Source organism: Trachemys scripta, chromosome 4 (assembly GCF_013100865.1).
Source record: "Trachemys scripta elegans isolate TJP31775 chromosome 4, CAS_Tse_1.0, whole genome shotgun sequence".
In the NCBI taxonomy this organism is placed as follows: domain Eukaryota; kingdom Metazoa; phylum Chordata; order Testudines; family Emydidae; genus Trachemys; species Trachemys scripta.
In genome coordinates this window covers 63,831,229-63,849,955 of record NC_048301.1, presented here as the reverse complement: position 1 = coordinate 63,849,955, position 18,727 = coordinate 63,831,229, and the positions used below count along the sequence as shown (strand labels likewise).

At 45.0% G+C, this 18,727-nt stretch overlaps 1 protein-coding gene across 2 annotated transcripts in view; it reads right to left on the bottom strand.

Moving 5' to 3' along the window:
• HEATR4 (HEAT repeat containing 4) overlaps nt 1-3,329 on the bottom strand; it is a 56,314-nt gene extending 52,985 nt beyond the window's left edge. For both annotated transcript variants that reach the window (XM_034769596.1, XM_034769595.1), the window contains exons 1-2: nt 3,226-3,329; nt 934-1,914 (exon numbers count right to left, since the gene is read on the bottom strand). In XM_034769596.1, coding sequence (XP_034625487.1) covers nt 934-1,868 — 935 coding nt within the window. In that variant the 5' untranslated portion in view covers nt 1,869-1,914; nt 3,226-3,329. The remainder of the gene's footprint in view (nt 1-933; nt 1,915-3,225) is intronic.
• Between the last annotated feature and the right edge of the window lie 15,398 nt (nt 3,330-18,727).

The following is an 18,727-nucleotide window of genomic DNA, read 5'->3' as shown; positions in this document are numbered from 1 at the left end:
GGCCAATATTGTCTTATTGTTTCCTCAGTCTCCCCGCCCAGACACACATACACACCTCTGTCTATATCTGTTGTCTCTTGTCTCATATTTAGATTATAAGCTCTTTGGGATAGGACTCATCTTTATGTTCTGTGTTTGTGCAGTGCCTAACACAACGGGGTCCTGGTGCATGACTGGGGCTCCTAGGAGCTATGGCAATATAAATAATAAGATAAGGAGATGGGAGAAAGGGAAGGGTAATGTTAGCCTGACAATGAAAGATGTGGGTATTGGCTCACCTTGAAAAGACTAAATAGAGCTAGCTGGGAATTTTCCAATGGAACATTTTTCTGTCAAAAAATGCGAATTTATTGAAATCAAAACATTTTGTGGGAATGTGTCAATTTTTATGAAACTTTCACAGAAACCTGTTTGTTTCCTCCCAAGTAGCCTGCCTCCCTGCCTGGTTCCTGGGCAGGCTAACTGGATGACAGCGGGGCAGCCTGGGCTTCTAGGGTTCCTGGCTCTGCGGCAGCCTGCCTGGTGGCTGCCAGACAGACAGAAATCCCAGGGCTTTCAGGACTTCCTGGCTCCTGGACAGCCCACCAGGCAGGCAACTGAGGAGCTGGGAAGCCCTGGGAGCCTTGGCTACCAAGCTACCAGGTGCCTCAGCAGCTTACTTGGTAAGTTGCCACAAAGCCACAGCTCCCAGGGAGCCTGGAGAACATATTGTGTTTCAGAAACACAAATACATTCCTGTTTCAGTGTTTCTGAAACAAAACAAAATGCACTCCCAGTTCCTTAAAGAATTTCTTGGTTTGGGATTTTCAAAGCATTTTCCAAAACTTGGACATTTTTCTATAGAACTGGGAATGTGTTTGCCACTCAATTCTAAGCCAAAAGAGGGAATTGCATGTACTGCACTATTACACCTATTGAATGAGTCCTTCCCACCTGTAATAAACTGGAAGCAGTGTCTCTGGTTTCTTCTCCACATGGCTCTGGGGACTGACTTCCACAGCATCTTCTGCTTGAATTGAATCCAATAATCTCAACTCGCTTTCAGAAGAGAGTTCATCCCTGATTCTGTTCCAGTCAAACTTTTGTTTCTTGAAGCCATGGACATTCTGAATCCAACCACCCCAGGCAGTCTGCTGATTCACAATCCACTGAGCTGTGGACCTATTCAGCTTCTCCAATAGCATTTGCTCCCATCCCCGGGCCTCGCTCTTTGATTCTTGGATGTTATCCATGGGTACTCTCTTTGCCTGTCTTCTGGTCATGGAGGATGATAACATTTCATAGGATTCTGTCAGGAATGTCTGTGAGGCAGGAGATTCACAAGGAAAAGAAGGAGTAATAGGCGGCAAAGATGACTCTCTGAGTGAGCTGTCCAGTTTGGCGCTCTGCAGTCTCTTTTCCATGGGGACTTTAATCCTGGTGTCCTTAGGTGGGGAAAAATCCAATTTCATATGGCAAGGTGGTTGCTTCAGAGGGCAAAGCTTGAATGGTTGTTGCCCTACTTTCTTAGCCGTGGGTTCTTTCCTTTTTGGCTTTTGGATGATGTCAGAAGTACTGTAGAGATCCTTGAAATCACACTCTTTATAGGGCAGGCTTTGCAGTCCTCTGCCCTTCACAACTTCCTTGGAGAACCTCAGGTCTGTGGCTATCTTCAAGAAGTACTTTTTCTGGTAGAGCCTATAGTGCTGCTTGGAAAGGCAAAAGCCTTGCAAGGGCGTGGAGGCCTTTGTATTCTGAGAGCTCGCAGCAGAGCTGCTGCGCAACACCAAGCGCCCAGCTGGGTCATCACTGTTCTCAGAGACTGTGACCCTCAGTTCAGCATCAAGAGGGAATGGATTATTGCTCTTGTAAAAGGCTGATATTTTCATCCTGCCAGCACCGGTGAAACGCCTCAGTGCTGCTGCTGACAAAACACTTTAAAACATAAAGATCAGTTTGAGGAACTATGTTAATACATCAGCATCTCATAGTTCTAAGACATTGCTGGAGTCCATCAAAATAATGAATGTTACAAAAAAGAAGGCCACCCCAGTTTATCCCATTCCATCATGCAGGAAAGGGGAGCTCCACCGTAGTAACTTCCCCTATTGCCAGTTGAAGCATCTTTTAACACTGAAGATGCATTCAATTTGCATTTCTAGAAGACACACTTCCCTAGCACCAGCTGGTATGAAGATGATTTGGCATGGGAATAGGGCAGCAGGTCAGCAACAGCGCTGACAGATCTGGTACAATTAACTCCTTTGCCAGGTTCAGCAAAGCAATTAAATACATGCTTAAACTCCACGGAAAATGGACTTAAGCATGTGCTTACGTGCTTTGTTGAACTGGAGCCTACATTTCTGTGAATGATAAAGGAAGGACAAAGGAGAAAAGGAATGGAGAATGGAACAAAAAATGAGAGAGAGAAAAAGAAAATAAGCAAAGATCCACTCTTTCCCATTAACTTGTTCTCTTTACTCGTTGATACAGCCATTCCACATCACAGGCAGAGCACAGGCAGATGAAATTCATACTACTCCCACATCATCCTGCCCTGACAGAGAGAAGCGACCATCTAGGAATAAAAAAGACTAGTTCCATTTACATTATTCATTCAGTCCTACCATATTTTATTGCCCTTCCTCCCGCCCCACCCCTCAATCAACACTGCTCTTCCATGCTGTAAGAGTCACACAGACATATCTTTTGTCTTTTTTAGACCTTTTATAGGGAGTTGTTCCTGCTTGCAAAGATGCTGGATTGATAGCATTGGAAAATGAAGGGCTCCCTCTGTCCACAGAACAGGTGGGAGTCATGGAAGCTTTCCCACCCCCATCAGGATGCCTCACCCAAACCTGAAGGGACCGCTAAGTATCCCCACTCTGTCAGCCTTTCTGCCTATGCTTCCATTTAGAAAGGTGGTTTTGTAACAGACAGTTGTCCAATAGGATCTCTGTCCTTCAAATTCATTTCATACAGTCCACTTCATCCACCCAGTGGTAACAACTTTTGTTCACTACTACTCTCAGTGGGATTCGAACCAGAAACATTGAGATGAAACACTCACTGCATAACCAATTCCATGAACCATCATACCCCACTTGATTTATTTTCCCTATCAGTCAGCACTTGCTGTTTGACTCATATGCTGTCCGATTCCACTGATATTATATATGAACTCTACTGAAGCTAGCAAAAAACAAAAATCACCACCTAGAAAGGCAGGAAAGACTTTGTATTTACCTTACAGAATGGCTCCTACAGTCTTGGTCTTGTACAAACAGGCACAATCAGCTATTCCTTGCATGCTAAATCTCAGTTTCTTTGGATCTCAAAGGCCCACCCCCAAGCTGTTTACAGTAGTTGCCTGGCAACTGGTGATGTACTTCAATTCCACCAAGTGCCATTTGTCCCTATAGACAATCAGTTATTCATTTTTAAATAAAGCTCCCTATTTTTAAATAACAGAAACACTTATTATTGAGAGCTACCTCATTTTGTTAGGGATTTTTTTTAATCTTCAATTTTACATTATCTTTTATTAATTGCTGTTAGAACCTTTTATGCAACACTATATAAGCTCCAATCAGCATTCCTACATAAATCTGATTTTTTTATGGGACAGATATTTGTGCTTAGCATAAACACAGTGTATAAGTTCTCATTCAGAGAACATTATCTTTGGCTCTCCATTCCCCACAGCATTGTGTTAAATTTTGATCCTACGACAGATTGTAAGTTCTTCAGAGGAGAGATTTTTTATATTATGTATCTTGTGTAGTGCCGAACATGTTGTCAGCCCTCAACAAGTGAAAAAATAAGATAGGAATAACTGTTTGAATTTTTTAGACTAATTTCAAGATGGGCCTACTTTATTTTAAAAGAAAACTTGCCTCACCTTTGTTATTACTTTTTATTTGTGAAGTTTCAACAGTTTACAAACATTTACAAATAGAGAGACAGTCCCTTCCTTAAGTAGGTTACAGTCCAAAAGATGGGCAGAAAGAAGACAAAAGTACATTGGGAAACCCAGAGGACAGCAATAACATATCTAAGAGAGATAATACTGGAAGAGATTTGTCCAGAATGAATACAACTATATAATCCCCTTTCATTGCAAAGGCGCTGAACTCTCACTTACAAGCTTACTGCAATTGCAATGGCCTGACAGTCTGTGTGTTGTCTGTAAATAGCCTGAGAACAACATGCTCCAGTCACGTCCCCAGCATGCCTCACTCCACACCTCCAACACACACTTGGCTTGTGGAAGTACCAGCACAGAGATATTCTAGCAGGTCTACTCAAGCCAGGCAACCCTCTTATGCCAGTTTCTGCTTCCTTAATGCCACCCGAGAAGTGTAAAGGGGGACAGGGCAGAACAGAGAATCAGGCCTTCAACCTTCAAATCTTTCCTTTAAAAAATACATTTCTTTCAATTATCTGACCTCCACTTCAGTGCTATCCATTTCTCCTCCTTTGCCTTGCCTTGCCTTGTTCTCCAGTGTAAAAATGTGTTCACTCATTCAAAACATTTCATACCTTGTTTGTTGGTACTTCCCCCCTACCCGCCCGCCCATTGCTTCATTTGTTCTTCTTTGTCTGTTATTTCCTCTGTTCATTGTAAGATCTTTGGGACATGAATAGTGACTTTATTTCTGGAAAGCACCATGCAAGCTTTTGTAGTGCTATATAGATATTTCATCCTCCTCATGCAGGCTCACCAGCTCCATTTCTAATAGAGCAATGAACACATAGCACCATGAAATCTCTTCCTCACCTTAACCTGGGTCTCAGTCTGCAACAGATTGATTTTCAGCCATGATCAAGTTGAAGAAGTTTGCTTGAGCAGAATACAGTAAGGATAGAGTCAGGATTGAAAGGAGAACAAGGCAATTAATGCCTTCATACAGGCTCTACCCTCCCGGGGAAACTCTCGTGGCTTGTCTACATGGTCAGCAGGGCCGGCTCCAGGCACCAGTTTGCCAAGCAGGTGCATGGGGCAGCCACTCTGGAGAGGGGCGGCACGTCCAGCTATTTGGCGGCAATTTGGCGGATGGTCCCTCACTCCCACTTGGAGCGAAGGACCTTCCACCGAATTGCCGCCGCAGATCGCAATCGCGGCTTTTTTTTTTTCCGCTTGGGGCAGCAAAAACCCTGGAGCCGGCCCTGATGGTCAGTTACCTCAGTTTGCCATGCACTATAATCTACAGTGTGTTGCAGGCTAGAGCACTAAGTTGCCATGTGAACCCTGCTACCTCACAGTAAAAGTTCTATAGTGTGCTTTGACCAACTGGTGCTTTACACAGCAGTACATCAAAATGCACTGAGGAACTTTTAGTGCGCACCCTGGCTTGCTGCATACTAAGTTCCTGTGTGGACAAGTCCTGAGTTTTTCTAACTCAGCAATTCTTCCTGTGTGTTTTTCCCAGTCTGATGTGGTGAAGGGCTCCTTTCCAGTGTTATACAATCACTAATCTGCTTATCAACAAGAAGATGTTTATTTCCGATTTTAGTTTCTTTATTAAGGCTATTGGCAAGTGCTTTGGAAATACCAGTTTCAAAACCAACAGGACACTGCAGTCTACAATTAACTTAATTGCTTTATAAACTTTGGTCCAATACTTGCCAATATAAAAACCCACCCAGAAATGGGCCAGGCAAGCCATAACCTATCCAGCATATGCAAGAGGGAGCACGGTTTACAGTATCTAAATTTTGATAGTGTTCCACAATTCCAGTCAGCATTTTGTTTTGTTTCTGACCAGGAAAGAAAAACAGCAATCTTTTTAGCAGCCGATGCACTTGTCAAAACCCAGTTTGAGAATCAACCCCCTGGTTAACATCACATAAGAGATACAGAGCCTTGAGGTGGGTACTTGGAGACTAGAGCTTCTCCCGCTCAGTGAGTACATTGAGGGTATGTCTACACTGCAATTAAAAACCCATGGTTGGCCCATGTCAGCTGACTAAGGCTCACGGGTCTTGGACTAAGGGGCTGTTTAATTACAGCGTAGAGTCACTTGGCTAGGAAACAAAGGTATGAGAGTGACTGGGTGGGTGGAGAATGTGATTTCTATCAGTAGCTTATCAGAAGGCATATTGCTCATAGAACCATTATTAGGTAACATACACTTCTCTTAGCATGCCAGAAGCACATCCACACAGCTCATTGGGCCCCCCACCCCAAACACGGCCCACCCGCTGCATCTGTGCCATTCCTAGTATACTAACACACACCATTTTCTCTAGGAGTCTGATTTGTCTTGCGTACCCTAAGTTTCACCTCACCTAAAAACAACTTGCTTACAAAATCAGACATAAAAATACAAAAGTGTCACAGCACACTATGACTGAAAAATTGCTTACTGTCTCCTTTTTACCATATAATTATAAAATAAATTGATTGGAATACAAATATTGTATTTATATTTCAGTGTATAGAGCAGTATAAACAAGTCATTGTCTGTATGCTTTTTATGCAGCCTATTGTAAAACGAGGCAAATATCTAGATGAGTTGATGTACCCCCTGAAAGACCTCTGCGCACCCTCCAGGGGTATGTGTACCTGGTTAAGAACCACTGCTCTAGTCAGCGGCCAAGGTCTGTTTCCTTCTTGACCTTACTGCCTTTTTCCTGAGCCTTTCCTTACCTTCTGGCTCTCCCTGCTTCTCTGGGTTTGTCAACCCCAGAACTCCCTTCTCCCAGGGTGTAACTGTAGGCTACCTGCCTCTATAGCCCCTCTTCTGCTGGGTTGGCAATTTTGGTTGGACATATTCCTTGAGGTTTCATCACAGGACATAATTTTTAATTAAAGATTAATCTCTAATTCCTGGAGACTCCAGGGAAATCCCGGAGGGTTGGCAACCCTATCTGCTGTTCTGCTCCCTGGCTTTATAGAAACCCTGCTGTTCCCATACTGGTAAGCTTCCCCTAATTAGGTCTTTCCTTTCAGCCCTAATTCTCCCATCTTGTAGCCTAATAGTTTTATTAGCCCATCTTGTCTCCATTAACCCATCTGGGGAAAGTGTGGGGTTAACACCTCTTCACATCCTAAGTGCTGGTTCACATCCTAAGTGCTGGTGGGGGAGCACAGAAAAGCCGTGTTTTCTGTGCTCCCCCACCCCTACATGAGGGCTGCTTGCTCTGCATGTCCTATGTCCCTCCCACCACACATGACCCCATCACTATACAAATGCACACCACTCCTGGAGTCCACCAAATTTAAATACAGTAGTTACTAGGAGCACAACTTCCCTGAACAATGGGGACAGTGATGTGTGTTTTGTTTCATTGAGTGTCATGCTAGCTAGTCAAATTGTAATTCGCCTCTCTACCTTCTCTGATAGCTTGAACTATAGTGGGGATTATAACGGTTCCCTCACTTAGGCACCTAGGGTCCATACAATACATGGGGAGAGTTTGGCGCCTAACAATGGGCCCCTCAAAGGTGCCTAAGTCCAGGCTGGAAGGAGGTGCCTATCTCTGGAGGATGGCGTGGACTGCACCCTCAGCAAGTTTGCAGATGACACTAAACTGGGAGGAGTGGTAGATACACTGGTAGATACACTGGAGGGTAAGGATAGGATACAGAGGGACCTAGACAAATTAGAGGATTGGGCCAAAAGAAATCTGATGAGGTCCAACAAGGACAAGTGAAGAGTCCTGCACTTAGGACGGAAGAATCCCATGCACTGTTATAGCCAGCAGATCGAAGGACATGATCATTCCCATCTATTCAGCATTGGTGAGGTCTCATTTGGAGTACTGTGTCCAGTTTTGGGCCCCACACTACAAGAAGGATGTGGAAAAATTGGAAAGAGTCCAGCAGAGGGCAACAAAAATGATTAGGGGTCTGGAGCACATGACTTATGAGGAGAGGCTGAGGGAACTGGGATTGTTTAGTCTCCAGAAGAGAAGAATGAGGGGGAATTTGATAGCTGCTTTCAACTACCTGAAAGGGGGTTGCAAAGAGGATGGATCTAGACTGTTCTCAGTGGTACCAGATGACAGAACAAGGAGTAATGGTCTCAAGTTGTAGTGGGGGAGGTTTAGGTTGGATATTAAGAAAAACGTTTTCACTAGAAGTGTGGTGAAGCATTGGAATGGGTTATCTAGGGAGGTGGTGGAATCTCCTTCCTTAGAGGTTTTTAAGGTCAGGCTTGACAAAGGCTCGGCTGGGATGATTTAGTTGAGGACTGGTCCTGCTTTGAGCAGGGGGTTGGACTAGATGACTTCCTGAGGTCCCTTCCAACCCTGATATTCTATGATTCTACAAGAGCAACCACATATGGTTCTGGACTAAATGGAGATGTGCCACTAACTTTCTCACCACCACCCCCTCCTGCACCCGGAGTGCTCAAAAGACCCCAGGGAAACAATCTTCTCCCAAAGAGCTGTCTGCTGCAAGCACCGTGAATTCTGCTGGTTCCCCTACTTTGAGTTCCAGCTATTCAGGCTGCAGAGCTTCTCCCCTAAAACCGCTTATGGCAGCTTGTTTTCTTTTTCTCATATTCAAGTGTCCTGTGGAAGAAGGCTGCTATTTTTAACCTGTTATTTGATTCACTCAGGCCAAGCACCCCTGAGAAAGTCAATATTAATAAAGAGACATTTTAATAGGGGAGCTCCTGTGTGGCCAGGTGTGGCTCTACAGGAGCCTGGCTCAATTTCCCTTCTTCCTCAGCTCCTCAATAAACTTTACAAAGGCTTCTCACTGCGCAGACACCCCTCCTTAGGGTCTGGGTTTATCAATGTCAAATTTCCAACACCACTCATAGTTCTAAAATAAAGTCCAACTCAATTCCCTGCTTTTAGCAGGCCACTTTCAATCCTACCTGGCTGGAGTCTCGTTCTGCTAGCAAAAGCCGTCTAGCTCTCTAAAGCTGCCTCAAACACAGTTTTCTAGTCCCTCTCTGGCTCTTTATATAGACTAGCTGCCCCTATCAGGCCCCATCCTGAGGCTGGTCCCAGTCCACCCTGTGACAGACATGCATAGGGTACAAACATTATATTTATTTTATTATTTTGATTTGAATTCCAGTTTTGAAGAGGCTATTCATGGCTACAAAAAAAAGGAGGGAGATAAATGATTTTCCCAATGATTAAAAAACTCAGCACTGCATGGGAAAGTTTTATCTCTGATGCCATAATGAAATGAGCTTGGATAATGTTCAGCTACAGGAAAGTTCTCAAATAATGTCCTTTTGTATGAATTTGGTGGCTGTGACAGGAACAGACAGACTAGAGGCTCCTATGTATGTATTTCTGAGAACTGGCCAAAGCCTGAAATAGCTTTGTAAGGCATAGGTTCATAGCCCTTATTCTGAGAATCAATGTCATAGAAAGATATTCCAGGTTTTGGCATGTTCTCAGAATGATATGTAATCTATTATTAATTATAATTTATTGTTAATTAGTATTATTTATTATTAATTCTTATTATTATTTGTATTAGTAACTTACCCAGTCTTATGGTGGATTTGCCATCACTGGCGATTCTAAAATCAAGACTGAATGTTTTTCTAAATTATGTGCTCTAATTCAAACAGGAATTAATTCAGGCCAGTTCTATGGCCTGTGTTATACAGAAGATCTGACTAGATGATAACGATGGTCCCTTCTCTGGCTTTATAATCTATGAATCTAAAGTAATAATATTCTGTGGTTACCCATGAAAGACCTGTAACAGTCTCAGCAATTGCATGACATCAGCTTCTTTGTTTGGGGGCGGGATTAGTCCTCTGACATCTCAGAGGCAACATGGCAGAAGTGAGTTTTCAGGAGGGAATTGGATTGAGGGTAGGAGGGGGCCTTGAAGAACAGGTTGAAGGAGAGGGTTCTGTGCATGAGGGCAGCTGGAGAGAAAAAGGCCCAGAACTGGGAGTGAGAGAAGGTGATCAAGGGCCACGGGCCCCTCCCCAGCTGGCTGCTGGCCAAAGGTGTCCACGAGCAGGGCTTCCTGCAGGACAGGGTGAGGAGGATCCCAGTGAGAGAGGGGAGGATCCGGGCCACACTCTTCCTGCCTCCTGGTGAGTAACCAGCTACTGCCCCAGGCAGAAACCCATCCTCTTCCCCCTGTGCTTCCACCTGCAGCCCAGGCAGAGCAGGGAAGAGGCCCCATCAGCCTCTCACCAGGACTCCTAGGTTCCAACTGGGGTTCCAGGGTGGTTTCCAACATTGAAGCCATAACTGCGGAGTCCTGAGTTGGGTTCTAGGATCGCTCCCATGGTTCCAAACACAACTGCTATGTTCCAGAGGAGAGTCAGGCAATTATGGACCCAGAAGGGGAGGGTGTCCCACAGGTGTCGGACCCTCACATAGAACACCCTGCCAGCAGCCCCTTCTCATTTATATCAAGGGGTCTTCAGCTCGTATCCCCTATTGAGACCACCTCTGGCAATATGGCTCAGGAAGAAAGGGAGCCTCTCAGGGAGATAGTGCCAGAAACTGAGAAGAGGATGGTCAGGCCTAGTGGTTGAAGTAGCAGCAGTCAGGCCTAGTTGTTAGGCCAGGGGCTCAGAGAGGTATCAGGAACCAAGAGCAGGGTTAGAAGAAGCATGGAGCAGGGGCATCAACAGGAACAGGCTGGGGTTGGAACAGGAGGAGGAATGGGCACACACTGGGGCTGGAACAGAAGAAGGAGCTGTGACAGTGTACCCCATAAGGCTTTATGGGGAGGGGGTGCTTATAAATGTATGTATGACGTAACTGGAATATATTTTGTGCTGCCTGTGCCATGCAATATATCTCCGTAAAGGTTATGGTCTACTATATCTGTTCATCCTATTTGTACATATATATCATTTTCTACTTGAGGTTAAGAATATGGGCTGTATGCTTGCTTGGTTTCTAAGTAAGCTTTGGGAGGCATTTGGTCAGCTTCTTTAGGAAGGAATTCGCCAGGTTAAGTACCTGATCAGGAAACACTTGGAGAACAATGCATCTTGGAATGCTCCAATCCACATAAGAAGTCTTCCTGGAGACATGCAAGATACCATGTGGACGATGGCTTCGGCCTGTAAAGGCTGAGTCATGCAGGGACATGTGACTTGCCCAGGTGACTCCAGAACTCCATCTTGGAGCTGGACTTTGCATAGGAGGGGGGTCTCCACCCATAAGAGAGAGTCTATTTAAACCCATGGGAGACCCCTCCATTTTGTCTTGAGCTGGCTAAGGAAGGAGCTTCTCCACCCCCCAGGATACTTGAAGGGAACTGGAACAAAGGACAGTAACTACAGGGGGTGTGAGTGATTGCTGGACCCAGGCTAAAAGGAGATTAGCCTGTAAAAGGGAGCATTCTGGAACTTGTGAGGAACTTATCTGTATTTAGTTTGATTAGACATAGATTTGCGCATTTTATTTTATTTTGCTTGGTGACTTACTTTGTTCTGTCTGTTACTACTTGGAACCACTTAAATCCTACTGTCTGTATTTAATAAAATCACTTTTTATTTAGTAATTTACTCAGAGTATGTATTAATACCTGGGGGAGCAAACAGCTGTGCATATCTCTCTATCAGTGTTATAGAGGGTGAACAATTTATGAGTTTACTCTGTATAAGCTTTATACAGGGTAAAACGGATTTATTTGGGTTTAAACCCCATTGGGAGTTGGGCATCTGAGTGCTAGAGACAAGCACACTTCTGGGAGCTGTTTTCAGGTAAACTTGCAGCTTTGGGGCAAGTTATTCAGACCCTGGGTCTGTGCTGGAGCCAGACGGGAGTGTCTGGCTCAGCAAGACAGGGTGCTGTAGTCCTGAGCTGGCAGGGAAAACAGGAGCAGAGGTAGTCTTTGCACATCAGGTGGCAGCTCCCAAGGGGGTTTCTGTGATCCAACCCGTCACAGGAGCCACCTGTCAGAACCACCAAGGTTGCAATATTGAGCAGACTGCAGGGTCTGCGCTCATTGGGAGCCTATATTCCTGGTCTTGAGGTCACCTCACTTGACTTCATCTGTGGTTTGACTGAGTCGTGGTTGATTGATGTAGAGCCCTCAGGTAACTAGGCTCAGGGATAACTCATCAAGCCCAGCAGCACTTATCAGGTGCATGCTCAAAGAGTACTCATCAGGCTCAGTGCTAACTTATTACATTAACCACCACCATCACCCCTTTCAAAAGATACCTACTGGGAGTCTTTGGACCAGGTTTATCAGGGTGTGATCAATGGAATTCTCTAAGCAGGTCAGGTGCGTGTATGTTTTTGTCTCGCTCCCATCAACGATTAGCTGGACCATAACCCTCCCAATCAACAAAATGCATGAGCTTTCCTTGGATAATTTTGGAGTCCAGGATCTGTTTCACCAGGTATTCCTCAGGCCACCAAAGATGATGGGCGGAGGTGGTGGTCGTACTTGTCCGGGGAAGGAGTTGTAGGTGTGCTCTTTCACCAAGCAGACATGGAATACCAGGTGTATTTTCATCACCTTAGGCAGTTGGAGTTTGAAGGCCACAGGGTTGATCTGCTGGATGACCTGGAATAGGCCAAGATATTGGTACTCCAACTTCCTTGAAGACCAGGTAGAATCAACTGTGATCTCAGAGGTTGCCCACTGAAGAAGATCAGTATAACAAGCCTAGTTGGCATAAAAAAGATTCTGGCAGGTTGATCAATGGTCAGAATTATCGTACACAAATTTGACAAAGGGAAGGAGGGAAACCTAGTTATTCTGATTATAATTAATAGAGCAACAAAGGTATACCTCCAGAATTTGGAATCTCTCCATCAGTCTGGGGGTGATAAGCTCAAACAACTCCTACCAGAAGTGCGAAACAAATTGTGATCCTCAGTCAGATGTCATATTAGATGATAGACCATGGAGTTTGAAGACAGAGTTGAAAAACAGTTGGGCTGATACCTCCATGACAGGAATTTTAGGCATGGTACGAAATGTAAGATTTTCACAAGTAGGTCGACAACAACTATCACTGCCGAGCAGTCCTGAGAATCAGAGAGGTCAATGATAAAGTACATGGAGATGGATGACAAGGGCTGAGACAAAGTTAGTAGTGGAATGAAAGTACCCAGGGGTTTGGTTTGGGGATCTTTATTTGAGCATACACATCATAGGAGTCAATGTAGGACTCAATAGACAATTTTGGCCACAGAAATATTGAGACCAGTTTCATAATTTTCCTATGGCCGAAATGGATTCCAGGGATGAGTCATGGCATAGCCAGAGTATTTCTAGATGTGGTTCACTGCTGGGGACATAGATCTGGTCCTTAAACATGAGAATCCTATTCTTGACAGAGAATTTTGAGTCAGAAGCTGAGTCTGTACCAATTGACATAAGGTTTACTGCAAATGGACTGTGGGATAGGAGGGACTTCACGAGAGAAAGCAAATAATTTTTCACCATCATATTGATGCAATGCAAAGTTTCAGGACTGTGGCAGGTTCAGGAGCTGTATTTTGCTTGTCCAAGTACTCACCCTTGTAGGACAGCCCATCAGGTTTACCATTCTAGGTACCTGGGTGATGATAAGTCAGGGTGAAATCAAACTTGGAGTTAAAAAGGGACCACCAGATCTGACGCTGGTTGAGAGCCCTTGGAATTCGCAGGTACTCAAGGTTCTTGTGGTCCGTAAATACCTGGACAAAGAAATGTTCATCTTCCAGATGGTGATGCCATTCCTCAAAAGTGCTCTTGATGGCTAATAGTTCTTTGTCATGGATTTCATAGTTTTGTTCCAAGGGGATCAGTTTCTGGGAATAAAATGCACAAGGGTGGTGCATATTCTGGGGTTCATGCTGCTCTGATCACATAATTGGAGGTGTCTGCTTCAACACTGAAGGGTTTTGCCAGGCCCAGATGTGCCAAGATGGGCGCCAATGTAAATGCTTCCTTTAATAGATCAAAGGCAGATTGGGCTTCCTGGATCCCAGTAAATGTGGCATTCTTCTGGAGAAGCTGGATATTTGAGGTCACCACCTTCAAATAATCCTTGATGAATCTTCTACAAAAACTGGCAAATACCAGAAAACACTGGACACCATAGATGTTTCTTGGGGCTGCCCAATCTACAGTCACAGACACTTTCTGGGGGTCCATACCTATTCTATCAGAGGAAATGATATAGACTAAGAAGTCGACAGAAGGGTGGTCAACTCACACTTCTGGGGTTTTCCACACAGGGCATTCACTCAGAGGCTTGTGAAGGGCTTGACTTTCTGAGAAGATGAGGATGTCATCTAGTTAGATCTCCACAAACTGGTCTAAAACATCCCTGAAAATGTCATTGACAAAGTGCCAGAATGTGGCTGGGGTATTGGCGGGATTGAAAGGCGTAACAAGATATTCCAAATGGCCATAACTGGTGTGAAATGCTGTTTTCCATTTGTCATCTCCCCACCCCCAAATACAGGTTGTGAGCATCATGAAGATCGAGTTTGTTAAATATCTTGGTGGAACCGATACTTTTGAACAGCTCATTGATCAAAGGCAAAGCATATTTGTTCTTGATAGTGATTTTTTTCAAAGCATGATAGTCCATGTAAAGGCACAAGAACTTCTTTTCCATAAGCAAAACTCTGGGCCTCCAACAGGAGATGTGGATGGACAGCTGAAGTTCTTTGCAAGATTCTCATCAAGGTATTCTGGTCAGGTCCTGAGTTCTGGTTCTGATAAGGAGTAACTATCTAAAAAGCATTTCAGCCTCTGTCTGGAGATGGATTGGACAAATGTAGGATCTATGCAGGTGTAAAATATCAGCATTCCTTTTATCTAATATGTCAGCAAACTCTTGATGTTTTACAGGGATTAATGAGCACAGAAGGAACTGGGCTTCTCAGCACTGATTCTTGTTTTCTTAGCCCCTGACTTGGCTAGACACAATTGTTGGCAATAGCTCAACTCAAATTGTGCCTCAAGCATCTTCCATGAGATGTATGGATCATGCATTGAGGCCAGGGAATACCGAGCATGACTGGAAAATACAGTAGAACCTCAGAGTTATGAACACCAAAGGAATGGAGGTTGTTCGTAACTCTGAAATGTTCGTAATTCTGAACAAAATGGTTGTTCTTTCAAAAGTTTACAACTGAACATTGATTTAATACAGCTTTGAAACTTTACTATGCAAAAGAAAACTGCTGTTTTCCCTTAATTTTTAAGTAGTTTTCATTTAACATAGTACTGTACTGTATTTGCTTTTTTTTCTTTGGCTCTGCTGCTGCCTGATTGTGTATTTCTGGTTCCAAATGAGGTGTGGGATTGACTAGTCAGTTCATAACTCTAGTGTTCATAACTCTGAGGTTTTACTGTATGGTGACTTAATGAAATTAAAGTGCAGAGTCCCTAGGTGATCTCAGATTACAACTTGGAGGGGCACGTTTTCTTGGGTAACTGGACCAGAGGACAAAACATGCTACTGTCAATTGTTTCCACTAGATCTGGGCTGGGCTTTCTTTGTACCAGCAGTTGATTGCATATGGGAAGAAGAGCAGACATGGTTGAAGACTCGACTCTGAGGTTACGTCCAGCTATAAACCATCTAATGGGACTGGAAACAACCATATTTGTGTATGCTGGAGGTCTGGATTTAAGGGGGCACTCAATGGCAAAGTGGCCTTGCCCCCCACAGTACTGGCAAAGACTATTCTGCCACTGATGCTCCTTCTCCTGATCTGTGAGGAGTCTTTGCGTCACATAAATCTGCACAGGGTCTGGCTCTGGGACAGCTTGAGGCAATGGCTGGAATGAAACAGGAGTCATGGGTACGACCTCTTCTTTTCTTGGTGACATTTGAACAAACAACTGTCAGGTCAGATGCACAGTTCTATATACAAGTGCAAACTAGCGGGCGGTTCGAATTCTGCCAGTACATCTTTCACATTGTCATTCAGACCCTAGCAGAAATGGTATATCTGTGCCACCTCTTTCCACTCTGTATTGACAATCGGACACTGAAAATGGGCAGCACAGGCCAAGATGGACCAATAGTCCTAATGGAGAAATGGTAGGGCAGCTTCGGTGGTATAGGAGTGTGTAAGGGTACGGACTCACCCCTGCAGCACCCCCTACTGGCTGCTTCGGGGAATCAGCTCGTCCAGCGTCTGGAGCGCCCTCTGCAGGCCGGTGATCCGCCTGTCCTCTTCTGGCCCCTGTGTCCCTCCCAGGACCCGGTGCCCCTATTATTGGGATGCTGCTCCCTGGCAGTACCCCACAGATCTGGGTCTCCCCTCCCAGGGGAACCCCCACCCACTAACCCCACCTCACCTCAGAATAAGGTTACTGCCAGTCACCATCTAGCCCCACTCCCTGGGGCAGACTGCAGTATCAGCCACTCATCACAGGCAAGGAGGGTTTGGACCTGCTACCTTGGCCTAGCCCTGGGCTGCCCTCTGCAACCCCCAGTACCCCTTGGCCTTCTCCTAGGCCGCAGCCTGGGGCTTTCCAGGCTGGAGCTCCCCAGCTCCTCAGCCTTTCCCCAGCCCTGCTTCATCCAGCTACTCTGTGTCTAGCTCCCTGCAGCCAGGCCCTTCTCTCTCTGAAGGCAGAGATAGACTCTTGAGCTCCTGGCTCCCAGCCTTTATAGGGCCAGCTGAGTCTGTCTGGGGCATGGCCCCAGCTGCAGCCACTTCCCCCAAATCAGCTCAGCCTTCCCTGCCCCAGCCTTCTTCCAGGGCTGTTCCAAACCCCTCAGGGCAGGAGCGGGTAACCACCCCACTACAGAGTGATTCTGATCATCAAATAGTATGGAGAAGGCATGGATAAACTTGTCAAAGTTACTGAGGATTGAGGTGGCCATTCCAGGAGCAGGAAGGCCCAATCCAGTGATTCATTGATCAATAAACTGATAATAAGTCCCACCTTGGCCCAACCATCATGATACATCGCAGGACTCATCAGGAACAAAAGGCAGCAGTGGTTATGAACACAACAGACTTTCTGGTGGTTCCCATCAAATCTTTCTTGCTATGGAACCTTCAGGCCATGTTTTAAAGTTAGCATGGCTAGCAGGCCTGGGGTTACCATGGCTGCTGAGATCTGTGAACAGAGGGAAGCATTCTTCAGATACAACTGGGCAACTTGACCCCAAAAGCTCTGGGACCAACTCTGTCATCTCAGTGATGGACTTTCCAGGGGTCTCCATCCCAGCTGCTGGAGCTGGGCAGACTGCTCAAACTATCAGAAACTCAGAAGTGAATGGTCAGGCGAAGTGGTTGAAGCAGTGGCAGTCAGATCTAGTGGTCAAAGCAGTAGTGATCAGACAGCCAGGGGTGAGAGTACAAGCAAGGCAGGAGCAGGAGTAGGTACAGGCTGGTGGTGGAACAGGAGCAGGAGCAGACACAGGCTGGAACAGGAGCAGGAACAAGAGCAGTCTGTCAGAACCACCAAGTGGTGGGGGATACTCCCAGCAACGTAGCAACATTGACCAGACAGGAGTAGCTGCTCTCATTGGTTGCTTATATTCCCGGTGATGGGGTCATCTGGTTAGACCTTTGGCTATGGATTGGCTGAGCCCTCGGTGATTGACATAGAACCCTCAGGTAATCAGGATCAGGAACATGTATGAGGCTCCGGCTCATCAGGCTCAGAAATGACTCATTACAAGTAGTTCCTTAAGCCATTTAGTGCTTTCAAGCTCAAAGACATACTTCTACTGTTCGCCACGCTGGCCAAACAGGAAATGAAATTCAAAAGTTCCCGGGGCTTTTCCTGTGTACCTGGCTAGTGCATCTGAGTTCAAAGTGCTGTCCAGAGCGGTCACAATGGAGCACTCTGGGATAGCTCCTGGAGGCCAATAGCGCCTCATTGCGTCCACACTACCCCAAATTCGACCCGGCGATGTCGATTTCAGCGCTAATCCCCTCGTCGGGGAGGAGTACAGAAATCAATTTTAAGAGCCCTTTAAGTTGACAAAAATGGCTTCATCATGTGGACAGGTGCCAGGTTAAAACCATCTAACGCAGGGCTTAGAGAACTTAACTGCACTTTGTTGGCAATGATGACACACTTTTCTCAGATACTATCTGACAATTTGGATATTGATCTCCCACACTAAATTAGTCTGGAGTCCAGGGTTTAGGATGTTGTAACTGTGAGATGCTAAGTGAAAAGTTGCTAAACTATGTGGTAACACTCTGGGTATCACCAGAGGGAAGTGAATCTACTTCAAAGCTTCCTGATAGCATCCAGTCATTTGCAAAAACTTCCAGTTTTGCAACACTGGAAGGACTAATACTAGCTGGAGAGTAGCAGAGTGTTTGTTAATTGCATATTAACATATCTTCCAGGACACTTAAGCCACCAAATGACCACATGGGCCAATAAAAAGGGAAATTTCCAATTCTGTAGTGAAGGTTCAGGTAGAGAGAAACTTGTGAGACTCACCATGGGTCTGACCATGGAACTGTGGTTGTCAAAATAAAGAGAATTTCTAGTTTTAGAATTAGGATCCCTTTTGCTTTTGTTAGTCTCTAAGGTGCCTGTTCTTTTTGCTTTTGGAGAAATCTGAATACTTTTGACCAATGTAGAATCCAAGAACCTTCTGAGACATTGTTTACACCTCAATTATGTTTAGTTGCCAGACAAAGTCACAGATTGACAGCAATGATAAAGACGTAGCGAAGAAGAATCATACACCCCAAATGAAAAAAGAATTTCAACTTCTTCAATGTCATTCAGCTTCCTTCTTTACACATAGAAAAAACATTCTCAGAATTCCTATCTTCTTAAGAATACATCCAGGGATATTCAGTGTCACGCTATCAAATCAATAATTTATCTTGGCATAATGTTCAT